The sequence below is a fragment of the Labeo rohita genome, chromosome 11 (genome assembly GCF_022985175.1).
Source record: "Labeo rohita strain BAU-BD-2019 chromosome 11, IGBB_LRoh.1.0, whole genome shotgun sequence".
NCBI lineage: Eukaryota > Metazoa > Chordata > Actinopteri > Cypriniformes > Cyprinidae > Labeo > Labeo rohita.
The window spans coordinates 22,281,451-22,296,345 of record NC_066879.1 but is presented as its reverse complement, the minus strand read 5'-3'; the positions used below and the strand labels follow the sequence as shown (position 1 = coordinate 22,296,345).

At 36.3% G+C, this 14,895-nt stretch overlaps 1 protein-coding gene across 3 annotated transcripts in view; it reads right to left on the bottom strand.

Annotated features, from left to right (window-relative positions):
* Positions 1-14,895, bottom strand: part of chd5 (chromodomain helicase DNA binding protein 5) — a 44,947-nt gene that overhangs the window by 24,690 nt on the left and 5,362 nt on the right. For all 3 annotated transcript variants that reach the window (XM_051122242.1, XM_051122243.1, XM_051122244.1), the window contains exons 2-12: positions 13,501-13,658; positions 7,274-7,465; positions 7,079-7,197; positions 6,473-6,714; positions 6,034-6,146; positions 5,586-5,715; positions 4,095-4,261; positions 3,757-3,975; positions 1,627-1,833; positions 1,306-1,517; positions 1,087-1,218 (exon numbers count right to left, since the gene is read on the bottom strand). In XM_051122242.1, coding sequence (XP_050978199.1) covers positions 1,087-1,218; positions 1,306-1,517; positions 1,627-1,833; positions 3,757-3,975; positions 4,095-4,261; positions 5,586-5,715; positions 6,034-6,146; positions 6,473-6,714; positions 7,079-7,197; positions 7,274-7,465; positions 13,501-13,658 — 1,891 coding nt within the window. The remainder of the gene's footprint in view (positions 1-1,086; positions 1,219-1,305; positions 1,518-1,626; positions 1,834-3,756; positions 3,976-4,094; positions 4,262-5,585; positions 5,716-6,033; positions 6,147-6,472; positions 6,715-7,078; positions 7,198-7,273; positions 7,466-13,500; positions 13,659-14,895) is intronic.

Genomic DNA, 14,895 nt, shown 5'->3' with positions numbered 1-14,895 from the left:
ATTGTACTTTATACTGCATTTTAAATTTGTTTTTAATATTAATCTTTTAATATTTATATTTTATATTTTAGTAACACTTTATAATAAGGTCTAATTTGTTAACATTAGTTAATGCATTAACCAACATGAATTAACAATGAACATTATATTTTTTACAGCATTTATGAATTTTTTTAATGTTAGTTAATAAAAATGTTCATGTTTATGTTAATTCACAGTACATTAACTAATGTTAACAGATACAGTTTTAAATTTTAATAATGTATTAAGTTTTGGACTTAATATTGACTAACACTAATAAATGCTATATATATATATATATTTGTTTTGTTTTTTTTTTTTTTTTTTTTGTTTTTTTTTACTATATATAATTATTATTTAATTAAATATTAAATTAACAAATTAAGTAAATTAATGTAACAAATGAAACCTTATTGTAAAGTGTCACCTATATTTTTAATTCATATTATAATCAATATTTTTTATATATGGTAAATAAGTTTATAAATAACTATTAACCAACATTTAGCCAATAACTAGAGATTAAATTAGCCATTCTGGAAAGGTTTTTGCTTTATTTTAGAAATGCTGTCTATTTAAGACTTTACAATTAGGTTTATTAGTTAACATTAGTTAACTAAATCAGTTAACATAAACTAAGAATGAACAATACTTCTACAGCATTTATTAATCTTAGTTAATGTTAATTTCAACATTTACTAATGCATTATTAAGATGTTCGTTAACATTAGTTAATGCACTGTGAACCAACATGACAACAATGAACGACCGTATTTTTATTATCTAACATTAACAAAGATGAATAAATACTGCAATAAATGTATTGTTCTTTGTTTGTTCATGTTAGTTAATACATCAACTAACATAAACCAGTGGAACCTTATTGTAATGTGTTACCAATAAAACATTTAGCTTAAATTTCAGAGGATAATGATCATTTTCGCTGACCATTTATTAAAGCTTCAGGCCCTACAGTATTGAAATACCCTCTTCGTGGAAAGCTCTGTATAGCATGTGTGTTTGCGTGCACTTAAACCCACATGAAATTTAAATGAAATGGCTTACCTGTGGTCCCAGTAGGCTTGTTTAAAGCTGTCATAATCTGGGACGTCAAATTCATCAGTCTCCCAGGTGCATTGATCGTATGGTAAATCTCTCCACTTAATCAAGTAGTGTACATCTCCATCCTTGTCAAAGCTTCAACATACACAACACAGTCTTTATAGAGTAATGTTCTGCTATCTGACGTACAGCATTATCACTGCTAACTGTGGTCCACCATACCTATGGTTGAGGATCCGGTGAATGATCATCCACTCCGGCTTGATGCCGTAACGGTAGAATCGTTCTTCCATGGCTGCATACTGAGGGTCTTTGCTCCTCCTTTTCTCGCTGTTAAGCTCCTCCTCCCCAGAGCCGTAGTCGTACGGTGGCGGTTCATCCATGTCGTTCTTCCGCTGGTAGTTACGGTACATTACCGTGTGATACAGCTCCAACTGCATCAAGGGAAAGAACCGAAACTTAATCAGAGATACAGGAACGAGCCAAAAGAGCATGTATGATTTAATTAATGTTGGCTCTGCTGAGGTAAAGTGGGAATCCCACCTGTAGTTCGCTGACCCAGGAGCAGTGCCAGTAGGACAGCGCGGCCCATTTCACAAACAGCTGCCTCTCTGGACGACCCTTCAATGGCATTTTGGCCAAAGCGTCCACCTTCTCTCCATCTCGCCCAAGAGGAACCTCAGGTGGTAGAGGAGGATCACCCCACGCCCAGTGCAGAATCTTTTGGACTTTTCCTTTTAGTGGTGGACACTAGGGAAAATATTGATTATTGAATATTGAATATTGAAAACCTGCTTTTACTTGTGCTTTAAAAGTTTATAATAATTTATTTTTAAAATGTCATGAAAATTAATTTTTTTACATTTTACATTTTAAAAAGTGTGTTCAGTAAGAAGTTTTTTTGTATATACTTTTTGAAAAAATGATGCATTAAATTGATCAAAATTGGCCATTTATTAAAGAATCTGTCTATATAGCTGAAATATAGCTGCAATGTAGCTGCAAGAGGCAATTGCCAGGGTTCAAGTGCTTTAAAGCATTTAAGCACATATGAAAAAAGACATTATTTAGCAAGCTTGTAACCACCTTTGCATTTTTGGCAAATACAGGTAATTTACCATAGAAATATTATGTTTTTTAACAGTTATGACTGTTATAGCACCAGCTGTGGTCCGATTTTGCATGCTTGTTTAGAATCACCTGTTGCATGTGCTCACCAGGTTTTGTGAAGTTTTGAGTTTTCCTTTAGGCTTTATAGGATTTTGAGTAAATTTGAACAGGCCCCTTTTCTAAACGACCCTGTTATAGCTTTCCAGAGAGTAAATTTCAACATTTTTTTTGACAATTATTCACTTAAAGAGACCAGAGAAATTGTACTGCAGTGTTTTTTCCAGATTGAGCGAAAAACCTAAGATTAGTTCGCAAAAGTAGGCTTTTTACATCTTCTCAATTATTTAACAAACAATTTGATTGACAGCAGTGTCAGGATATCTATCAAATGATATGAAGATTAAGTGTATGTTTGAAAAATTGTGCAATATACTATCATTCATACACTTGAAAAATGTGATATCGCCCCCCAGTGGGATGATTTCTTTCAAAATTCTTACAGACCTTTAGGGCTATGGGTCGAACAAGCCCACCGAGTTTCGTTCCGATTGGCCTCCGTTAACCTTGTCTAATAGGTGCTCAAACTTCTTGTTTTTTTTAGATACGCAAATGTCTTTATAGACACTTTGGCACTATGGACCAAGACCATGCACAGCGATTTTCATGTTGATAGGACAAATGGTTGCATAGTTATAGCCATTTATATGGTTTTTGTCCCTGTTACAGCGCCATCAAGTGGCCAAGCTCCACGATTTTTTTGTTGTGACCTCAGATAGAGCTCTTACATAAGTGTTCTGAGTTTGCCGAAGATATCTCATTCCGTTCAGGAGTTATAGGCATTTTATAAAAAGTGGCCCTGCCGAGTCTAAAGTTTTTGATAATTATTGATATTCGCTTTCCAGAAAATCTTCCTGCACTGGTTGGTGAAAAACCTAAGACTAGTTTACAAAAGTACGTTTTTCAAAAAATCCAAAATACCCGAAAATTGTGCCAAGCTTACAATCGAATCTAAGGCATGCAATTTGTCCAGCATGAGCCAAGGATTCCAACGATATAAGACACTTGAGTCTGCGACTGATGGTTTAGGAGTTATAAGTGATTTCATACTTTTGATCACTGTAGCACCCCCATCAGGCTGAATGGGGCGAGCCTTGGTCACATCGTAGGCAGTGTGAGTACTACCATCCCTCCAAGTTTCAAGTCTCTATGGCTTACAGTTCGGTCTGCACAATCAGTTTTCCATAGACGGCAACACAACTGACACGTTCAAGGTTTAGAAAGTTAGTAAGAATATTGTTAAAATAGTCCATGTGACATTATGAAGCTACGAGAATACATTTTGTGCGCAAAGTAGAACCAGGATTAGCTGCGCCTCATTTTCAATCAGAGGAATACATACGCATACGTCGTGGTACTCTCAGATTTCATCAAAAATATCTTTGTTCAGAAGATCTTACAGGTTTGGAAAGACATTAGGGTGAGTAATTAATGATAGAATTTTCATTTTTGGTTGAAATTTCCCTTTAAGAATGATTTTAACTGATCCATGCATACGTTTCTCACCATGCATCGTGGACACAGCCACTCTCCATTGGGAATTTCAGGAAGGGGTGGGTTGAGACAGTGGATGTGGTAGGAAGAAGGGCAGGTGTCACAGCACAGCAGCTCTCCCCCGTCCTTACACACTCTGCAGAACTCCATGTGGTCATCTTCCTCCTCACCAGCAACCTCGTCTTCCTCCTCCTCGTCATCTTTGGCCTCCCACTGAATGCCTTCTTTTTCCTGAGAGATGAGGCAGTAAACTGTCAGTCTGAATAGTACAGGCTCTGTGGCCTTGAATATACTAGAATGTATTTCTTTGCTTGATAAGCTTGTTGCGAAGCAGGGAGGGATTTCCTCACACAGTGGGGGCAGCTCCATTTGCCCTCGGGGGCTTTCTCCAGTTCTGGATCTAGACACACCAGGTGATATGCTCTGGGACAGGTGTCACATAGAATGATCTCTCCTCCCTGCTGACAAACCTCACAGTAGTCTTGATGGTCTGTCTCGTAGCCGTCTCCATCCTCTCCTACAATAACAATAGAGTTTAAAGGGGAGCCTAAATGTTTTAAGGAACAGAAGTACTACAGAAATTTCCTGATCAGCAAATCAGCATATTAGAATGATTTCTGAAGGATCATGTAACACTGAAGACTGGAGTAATGGCTGTTTATATATATAGTTAAAATATCCAAAAGTTTACATACACCTTGCAGAATCTGCAAAATGTTAATTATTTTGTCAAAATAAGAGGGATAATACAAAATGCATGCTATTTTTATTTAGTACTGACCAGAATAAGATATTTCACATAAAACCACAAAACAAAATAATAGCTGAGTTTATAAAAATAACCCGGTTCAAAGGTTTACATTGGTCCCACAAATTCTTTGATTTTTCAGCATTTTTGTGTATTTGAACCCTTTCCAACAATGACTGTTTGATTTTGAGATCCATCTTTTGACACTGAGGACAACTGAGGGACTCATATGCAACTATTACAGAAGGTTCAAACGCTCACTGATGCATTAAGAGCTAGGTGGTAAAAACTTTTTGAATTTGAGGATCAGGATAAATTTAAAATATTTTGCCTTCTGGGAAACATGTACGTTTCTTCTGTAGCTTCTGAAGGGCAGTACTAAATGAAAAAAAAAAGATATTTAGGCAAAATATGAAAAATGTGTTTAGAAGTTTACACCCTTGGCTCTTAATGAATCATTTTTTCTTTCTGGAGCATCATGGAGCATTTGAACCTTCTGTAATAGTTGCATAGGAGTCTCTCAGCTGTCCTCAGTGTCAAAAGACAGATCTTAAAATCATACAGTCATTGTTGGAAAGGGTTCAAATGCACAAAAATGCTGAAAAACCAAAGAAATTGTGGGACCTGAAGGATTTTTCTGAAGAACAGCAAGCAGTTTAACTGTTCTGGACAAACAAGGGACTCATGAACAACTATCACTAAACAAAAAAACACAGCTGTGGATCATTCAGGTAACAACACAGTATTAAGAATCAAGCGTATGTAAACTTTTAAACAGGGTCATCTTTATAAATTCAACTATTATTTTCTCTTGTGGATTATATGTAAACATCTTTTACGTGAAATATCTTATTCAGGTCAGTACTAAATTAAAAAAAACATGCATTTTGTACGATCCTTCTTATTTTGGTAAAATAATTAACATTTTGCAGATTCTGCAAGGTGTATGTAAACTTTTGACTTCAACTGTAAATATCAAATAAAAAAATAAATAAAAACTATAATAGTTCAAAATAACACTCTTGTGAAAGGTGGTGTATATAATAATAAGAAATATATAATAAATATATTTAATATATAATAAAAAAATCACTTTTTCTTTTTTTTCGTCCTCGGCGGGCCGACTTCTTTTTGGGTGCCGCTGAAGTGTCTGAGCGTACAGAGGCACTGTGAATGCTGATGTCATCAAAGTCTGAAAAGTCATCCAGGAAATCCTCCTCGCTCTAAGAAATAAGGCATTAAAACAGTTAAACCAGTCACAAAAATTAGGTCACGCTCCTCAAATTGGATGATTTCATGTGACAGTTTATGCAAAAGACACAATAAGTCTTCATAAAAACTGAAAAGGTCATAACATGGAAAACAACTTCAGAAAGAATCTAATAAAACTGGGAGGAACCAGAACACTAGGCAAGCATATCTATACAAACGATCCACAAATTGTTCTGGGAAGTGGAAAAGCTAAAAAATTCTTCGATCCTCTTCTTTCCATTTGATACAGGTTAAGCCCTAGAAAGACTTCACTGAAAGCGCATTCTCACCGAAGAGCCTTTTTTCCTTTTTCCACCCTGGCCTGCTTTCGATTTGGACTTCTTCGGTTTCCCTTTCTTTTTTGTTTCTTTCACTGGCTTACTTTTTTTTTTAGCACCAGGCCCTGCAATGCAGTCCAGATGAGATAAACAAAACAGAAACGTTTTTTTGGTGAGATCTGAGAACAATACTCCTTTCTTCAGACATACACACAACGCATTTTACGCTTGCAAACCTGTATTTTTGTAAAGACCCTACATATGCACACTTCAGCTATAAAGCATCAACTATAAATAAGCTATCCATAGAATGAAATTATGAATTTTGAAAGTGAAAAACCAAACACAGCCAAACATTAATCATATTACATACGTAAACAATGTAAAAACCTCCACTAACTGTGCTGGAAATCGGATCCTAGATATAAACCCCTATATAACAAGAACATACCCTTTCCCTCTTTGGTTTTGGCTTTTTTGATTGGCCCAGATGGTGAGATCTGTTGGATACTTCTAATACAGATGGGCGGAGCCACATTGACAGTTTCCACGGCAGCGGCCACAGCAGCCGCTACAGCAGTTGCAGAGGTGCCTTTGAAAGGGTTGTTCGCGCTGAACTCTCTCCATTTTGCTCCAAGCACCGTCATCATTTTTGACATGGGGATCTTGGGGTTCTTCTTGGCAATGAGAGGCCTGAGCACAAAATAAAGAATAGTAAAGAAAAAACTATTCTTAGACATTAAAGATGCGAGGCCATGCATTGTAGTGATTTTATCTCAAGTACTGGATGTTCTCAGACACTATGAACCAGAAATCTGAAGTATATACTAAAAGAGTGTCTATTAAATCAAATATTACGTTGGTTACAGTAGACATGTGTGGTGTGAGTCTGACAGTACATCTTGTTTCAATGCCTGTTATTAGAAAACCTGTCATCATAATGTCATTACTTCATACAGGCATTAGCATTTGCCAGAAGGAACGTTTTAAAATAGAATAAGACATCTTGACAGCAGGGCATTAGAACGTCCGTGCGGAAGAAAAACTGAAATCCTACCTAAGAAACTGGCTGAAGGCTTTATAGTTGGTGATGGTTTTATAGTCGTCCTCTGAAAAGGCATACTGCACATCTTCGAGACCCCACTCTTGCATCAGCTGACTGGATGACTTCGGTTCCTGGTGTCACATGAGAAACTGTGAGAAATTCATTATTATAATAATAGAGCATAACAGAGCATTTCTAAGCGAGAACCTTCATGTTTCCATCATCGTCATCATCGTCGTCCTCATCTTCATCCTTCTTTCGCGGTTTAGTTTTTCTCTCCTTCTTCTCTTTGGGCTTCTTCTTTTTCTTCTTCAGGGAGCTGTAGGTGCTGCTCTCACTCCCCGACCTGTGACCATGATCCTCTCTGTCTGACATGTCATCTAGCCCACTAGGAAGCATCTGTGAGTACAGGCAGAGACATTATTGAAATAGAAGATGGACACTCATATAAAATTTAATGGAAGAAATTTTAACGCTCAGTATGGCGGCTGTAGGAATGAAAGTCTATTTTTGTTGAAAATGACACATACACATTATCTGGACCTAAGCAAAAAAAAACAATTTTTAACATTTTAGCATGAAGCATAATTTATGATACCATTATTTTGCGCTATTGCTTTAGCAAAGCATCTGTCAATCAAGTTAAAACCAAAATTGCAATATGTGACCCTGGACCACAAAACCAGCCATAAGTTGCATGGGTATGTTTTTAGCAATAGCCAACAATACACTGCATGAGTCAAAACTATAGATTTTTCTGTTTTGCCAAAAATCATTAGGATATTAAGTAAAGATCATGTTCCATGAAGATATTTTGTCAATTGCATACTGTAAATATATCAAAACTTAATTTCTGATTAGTAAAACTTTCAAGGCAATTTTCTCAATATTTAGATTTTTTTGCACCCTCAAATTCCAGATTTTTAAATAGTTGTATCTCTGTCAAATATCGTGCTATCCTAACAAACCATAAATCAAACGTTTATTTATTCAGCTTTTAAATAATGTATAAATCTCATTTTTAAAAAATGTACCCTTATGACTGGTTTTGTGGTCCAGGGTCACATTGCAAACCACAGAACGCTGCAATTAAAGTCTGATGCGCTGCATATTTTAGAGTGAAGAGCAGAACTGTGTTTATTTAACGTGTATTTGGTAATGCAAAATGTGCCAGTTATGCTTTATTTTCAAATTTGCATAATCAACACTTTTGTGGACAGATGATCACAGCATTTTACTTGATTTTTTGCTTGAATGCTTCATTGCAGTTTTCCACCCAAATAAATACTCCGTTCTTGCATTTAAAGAAATTAAAGTTGCAATTGTAATTTTATAGTTATTTTATAATTATAATTATGAAGCATTTATTTATTATTTTACAGTACAGTTGTATTACAATGGAAATACAGTTTCTGTCTTAGAGATTAATAATAATAAATATTAGACCTTAATAATAATAAATATAATAAATATATCTTCAGTATTAATGAAGATAACAATAATAATCTCTAAGACAAAAGTATGTTACTTAGGGTCCTATGAAATTCATTAGATTTTTTCCCAAATTCTCAAAATTTTTCTAGACTCTGTTTTAATAGTTACTAAAAAAATATTATGTTTACATAATGTACATAATATATGTTGTACATAATGTTGTGTATTTACATTTTTTTTTATTAATATTCCTTAAAAATAAAGTTTTAATAATAATTTTATTATTAGCGGTAGTACTATCATTACATTAAGTAATATCTGTCACAGTTTCTTCAAGTATTTTGATGGCTGCTGTGATGCTGTGAAGTTTCTTTTTTATATGATATAAGAGCAGTTTTTCTCAAAAGAAACTGTCAAATTCTCATGAAGTGACACTCAGAGCAGTTGTAGAGATTACATTTATGTTTTTATATTGAGGCGGCAGAGGCTGAAAACACAGCGAGCGTCACACGCACTTCAGTATATGTGTAGTAAACAAAACTGCGCGTCTGCGCCATTCATTCACACAGAGACACGCAGAACATGCTGGATTCATATTTAAATAGTAGTTTTGCAGCTTAATATGCACAGACACTAGTCCACATCGAGTTTTGATTTAAGTGTACTGACTTGATTCATTCATCAAAATTTTGGCAAATTCCGAAACATTCCGCATTATACATTAAATTCCATTTATATGCCTTGATTCTGCGATTCCATCTGTGTTTTCTGCACTGCGGAAAATATAGTGCCCTATTTTGTTTTTAAAAACAACATAACAATAATAATAGGCAATTAATACAAATTTCTCCATTCATAGCAGCTATATTTGCATGCTTACGTTTGCATAGAAAAAAACAGCCCGGAGTTGTTACCTACATGGCCACCAATTGAACTGACTTGTTGTAAAAGGACTCAGGCTTATCAAAAATAGCGCCATAAACTTTATAGTGGACAATTTCAGCACAGAAATCTTGGCTCTGCAAAAATAAAACTGAAGTACTTGTAGGAAGCATTAAACAGAGATCTTTCTAATTGGTAAGGACCTCACATCCACACACTTTAATTAAAACCAGGCTTTTACTATGGCATAACTATTGATAAATGTAAAATCAACTCCACATTTTCAATAAAGGAAAAACCAGATCATTACGACACTATTATTAGTAACATCTGGAAGCTGGGAAACCAATCAAATTGATCATACTGCTAGGGAACACACGTGTTTCACTGGGTGAATTACTGTGTGTGTGTATGCGTGATTGGAGAAAGCCTGTTGCTGTGCTGCAGCTGTGCACTGGCTGGCAGACGTCTCCCGGCGCAGGGTAGGCCGGCATTGCCGCAGAGCGCACAAGCTCCACCGGCAGCCGTTCTGAGTTTCCATGGAAACCAAACTGTGCAGTGTTGGGGGTGGGGGGGTGTAGGGGGGAGCTCTCTCTACTGCAGCAGCCAATGGAACAGCGCCATCCAATCAGACGCGTTTGCATAACGAGCTTGTTATGAAGAGTCCCCATGGTTGCAGTGCCTGTGTTCTAGGGCCCGTCTAGACAAATCTCAATCACGTACATGGGGGAGGGAGAAAGTGAGAGAGGAAGGAGAGAGCGAGTGAAAAAGGAGGGGTGATCATGCAAGAGGCAAAGACTAGAACCACTAAAGAGCTTCACAGCTGGAGCTGAAAGGTCTCCCAAAATCCAAACCACAATTTTCTTACAGTGTTCCTCAAAAGGAAAAAAAAGATCCAGTGTAAATAATGGGTTGACAACATCCCGCAGATCTTCCTCTTTCCATAGAAAATGCAGCTTTTAAAGGGAGGGTTTGGCTCAAAATGAAAATTCTGTCATTTACTCACCGTCATGGTGTTACAGACCTGTTTGAGACTCTTCCATGCAACACCAAAAATACATTTCAGGCAGTTCATCCACTTTCCAGGCATCAGATATTATTGGTTCCTTTGTCTTGTGACTATTCACAATCCATCAGAATGTTAATTAAATGCAAATTAGTTTTGTGATTTTCAACAATTATAATTTCTTTGAAAAAAATGAGTTAAATGAACCAAAGAATTGTTTTTATTAATTAACCTATATTATTTTCCAGTACATTCTTGAACATTCTTAAAACAATAAATATTTTCTGAAGAAGTAATATCACATTATACATTCGATTTTCAGAGAAAATAACTTGAGTTATGTTTATTTGCCTCAAGCTATTTTTTTTTTTGTTGTTGTTGTTTTTGATTTTGTAACACTTAAAAATAACCTTCTAGTTAATGCATTAACTAACAATGTGCAATGCATTTATACCTGTAAGAATTTGTTAGAATTATTTTTTTATTGTTAATTCATGGTAACTCATTTTAACTAATTAAAACAACACAATTTTCATTTTTGCATGAACTATCCCTTCAGTTCAGTGTGTGTTGAACTGTTGCCATTTTTTTCATTCATATATCTACATAATTTTCAAAAATCATGTGTTTTCATTGTGCATTCCAATTAATTATTAAAAAATACAGCTAACACAATAAAACATGATAGCATAATAAAAACATTATTTTTGAAAATGTAGAATATTTTAATTTATTTAGAATATCTATAACATTTATTTGCCTTATTTTTTTTTTTTTTATTATTTTGTAACACTTTACAGTAAGGTCCCATTAGTTAATATTAGTTAATGCATTAACTAACAATGCACTGTGCATTTGTAACTACTATTAATTAATGCTTTAGAAGTTTTTTTTTTTGTTTGTTTGTTTGTTTGTTTTTTGACAATTCATGTTAGCTAATGTTAACTAACATAACATATTAAAACAAGTTAATGTCTTTATTTCTTCTTTAAACAAAAACCTAACCAAATTATTGAGGTTTATGCTAGTATTAATGTTTTAATACCTTTTGACTGACATTTCAATATTTTTGCCAAGAAAACAACACTATAATTCTATTTCTGAAATATAACAAAATTTAAGATTTTTATGTTATATCTATTCTACTTTTTTTGTCCTTTTTGGAGCTTGACAGCCCCAGTAACTATTCACTTTTTTTGGAAAGTATGGGAAAAAAGCAGCGTGAACACTCTGCCACAGAAGAAAGTCAGTCATTCGGGTTTGGAACGACATGAGAGTTAGAAAATGATGAAAGAATCTTCATTTTTTCCTTTAAATACAGCATTTTCTGTGGGAAAGAACTGCATCATAGTGTCAGGCATCTTTGGGATCTTTTTCCCCAAAAACATCCTCATCTTCAGCACACTCAACCAGAAAAGACGCTCATCTGTACTACTGAAATGTCACTTATCATTGTTTACATCTGACGAAGCATCAATTCTCACTCTCCCGTTACAATCCCCTGACTCTCCACAGTCTATCAGGCTCCGGCGCAGGTGGCCGGCTTTGGCGAGCTGAGCTGTTAGACTTGCGGACAGCAGAAGGGCAGGCGGTGGTTTTGACCCGCATTGATTTGAGCCTGTGTCTGACACGGCACTGCAGGGAGAGCATGACTGACGCCAAGCAGGGCTCTTAGCGGCTGAGGGGAGACCTCGCTGCCCTCTCCACGGCACATTTACCACTGCTGAGAAGGAGGGAGGCTTGAGAGAATGACTGAATCTGTGCAAGGAGGCAGATAAAGCGAGGGAGGAGAAAGAGAGGAATCCCTCTCATTATCTCAATGGTAAATACAGTCAGCTGGGGGGACTGTGACCGACTGACCTGTCAAACCTTTTATCTCTCGCCAAGAGAGCTGACTGGAAAAAGGCTGATCGGTAAAAAATACGACAGAATACCCCGAGGTCAGGCAAGTTGTTTCATACTGATCGTTCAACTCATGGGAGCAGCGTTTATGCCACGGCCTTGCAAACAAACCTGCACCTGGCCTTTCCTTTGAGTGCTGTGATGTAACGTAGGGTGAAGGCAGATCAGGGCACTACTTGTTGTATGGATGGTCTAATGTCAGCCTAAGTTTTAGAAATTATATAATAGGACAGTTCCCATTTTTGGTGTCCAGTCTTCTGTGGAACACAAAAGAAGATATATTTTAAGAAGTGGGTTTGTTTATTCACACAATGAAAAACAGTGGTGTTCAGTGTTGTTTTGGACCTCACTGTGTGGACAGCTGAAGCATTTTTCAAAATAAGTTTCTTTATGTTCCACAGAAGAAAGTACAGTAAGTCATACATGTTTGGAACAACATAAGAGTGAGTAAACAATAACACAATTTTCATTTTTGCATTAACTATCCCTTTGCTTGTGTGTTGAACTGGAACAGTTCCCATTTTTCCTATTCATAAAAAAAACAAATATTGAAAGCAATGATAATTTGAGCAAACAAGTCGCATCTGACTAAACGTTTTAAATTTGACTTGCCCAGGTTTTCACATCAGAAATCTGGTCACCTCACTGGTGACACATTTAGCAACGGATCATGACATTTAGACCAAAACACCAAGGATGGTGTTTCCTAAACGTGGAAGGCTCGCCCAGTTGGAATAATGCTTTACATTACCGGTCTCTGGTGTTTCTAGTCAAATTAATGTATTTACCCAGCCAATAATATAACGTTAACCCATGAAAATGGTTTTTAAAAGCACATGGCACCATTTAATCACTTTACAGTGTTGCAATGACTGTCTTTTTGCAGTAACTCACCTGTCATAGTTTAATGAGTGAAAACCAGCATAGTATTGAAACTGCCGCGAAATGCGCAGTAAGGTACACAATTACGGTGTTGCAGAAATGTATATACATGCACGTATTTCCAATGTTGCACCCAACAACCCAGCACTCAAGCGAAAGTTAGAATCCATCATGGTAGCGCTCATCGATTACTCAGGAAAAAAGTGGATAAATACTAGAAATGAAATGATTTAGCCTAACAAATCTGTCACATAAAAATTAACTTGCATTCTGATCCATTTTCATTCATGCTTCAGTCAATTAGATAGCAATTAAAAGACTTCCTTACCTCCTTTTTCTTCTTTTTCCGAACTTTGGGCTCCTTTCCCTCCATTATCTTGCTGGGTTTCTTCTTCTTATGCTGTTTGACCGAATCATCCTCAGAGAAGAATCTCTCTAAGGGTGATAGGGGGACACTCCTCCGACGTTCACCTTCCTCATCTTCATCTGAGAAAAACCACAAGAGGTTTACAATTATGAGATTCATGTATACATCACATCACCCCCGTCTAGTTATCTATCTATTCATCCACCCATCTGTCTATCTATTCATCATGTTTCCTCTATCTGTCAATCTATCCAACTCAATCTCATGGGAATACATAAATGTCAAGTCCTGTCGTGAATCTCCAGATTGCGCAGGATGATGGGTCATTAATGCAAACTGATTATATTCACAGTGTTAAACTATCTGGCACAAGCTGATTGGTTCATGTTGCATATGCAACCAATAAGCCTACTGCTTTACACTTAAATGGCTGGTTAGCATTTACTAGATCAGTTCCTCTGAAACCCTCCACCTCCCCAGCTCCACCTGTATAGATCTGCTACGGGTTATTATATATGCTACTTGTGCAGCAGCAGTATGTCTTAAAGTGATAGTTCCTCCTAAAAATGAAAAATAGCCCATTATTTACCCTCCAGGCATCCTAGGTGTATATGACTTCCTTCTTTCAGATTCCAATTGGAGTTATATTAAAAATTATCCTGGCTCTTCTAAGCTTTAAAATGGTGGGGGCGAGTGTTTCTCTTTATCAGTCTAAAACAAGTCCAAAAAATTGCATCCATCCATAATAAAAAGTGCCTCACACCACTCCGGGTGGTTGAATAAAAGCCTCCTGTAGCGAATCGATGTGTTATTTTAAGAAAAATATCCATATTTAATACACAATAATCACTTTAATCTAGCTTACGCCAACTGGTCGTACACGCTCAGAAGTGATGAACGTAAATGTGCCGTGGAGAAAGGTAAACACAGCGGCGATCATGAATTAGAAGTACAAAACAAGGATTTGTAAAGAAAAATGTCAGAGGATTTCAATATAAACCAAGAGGAAACTTTGCTTTCTTTGCTCCTGTAAACAAACTTTGGTTTGTGCGAGACACCAGCGCATACGCAACACTGACGTCCTACGTCATCCACCTGGAAAGGCTTCTGTGTACGACCAGTTGGCGCAAGCTGGATTAAAGTGATTATTACGTTTTAAATATGGATATTTTTCTTACAAACAAGCATCGATTCGCTACAGGAGGAATTTATTTACTCCCTGTAGCTGTGTTTTTTATTATGGATGGATGCACTTTATTGGACTTTATTGTATTCGTCTGAAAGAAGGAAGTCATATACACCTAGGATGCCTGGAGGGTGAGTAAATAATGGGCTAATTTTCATTTTTGGGTGAAC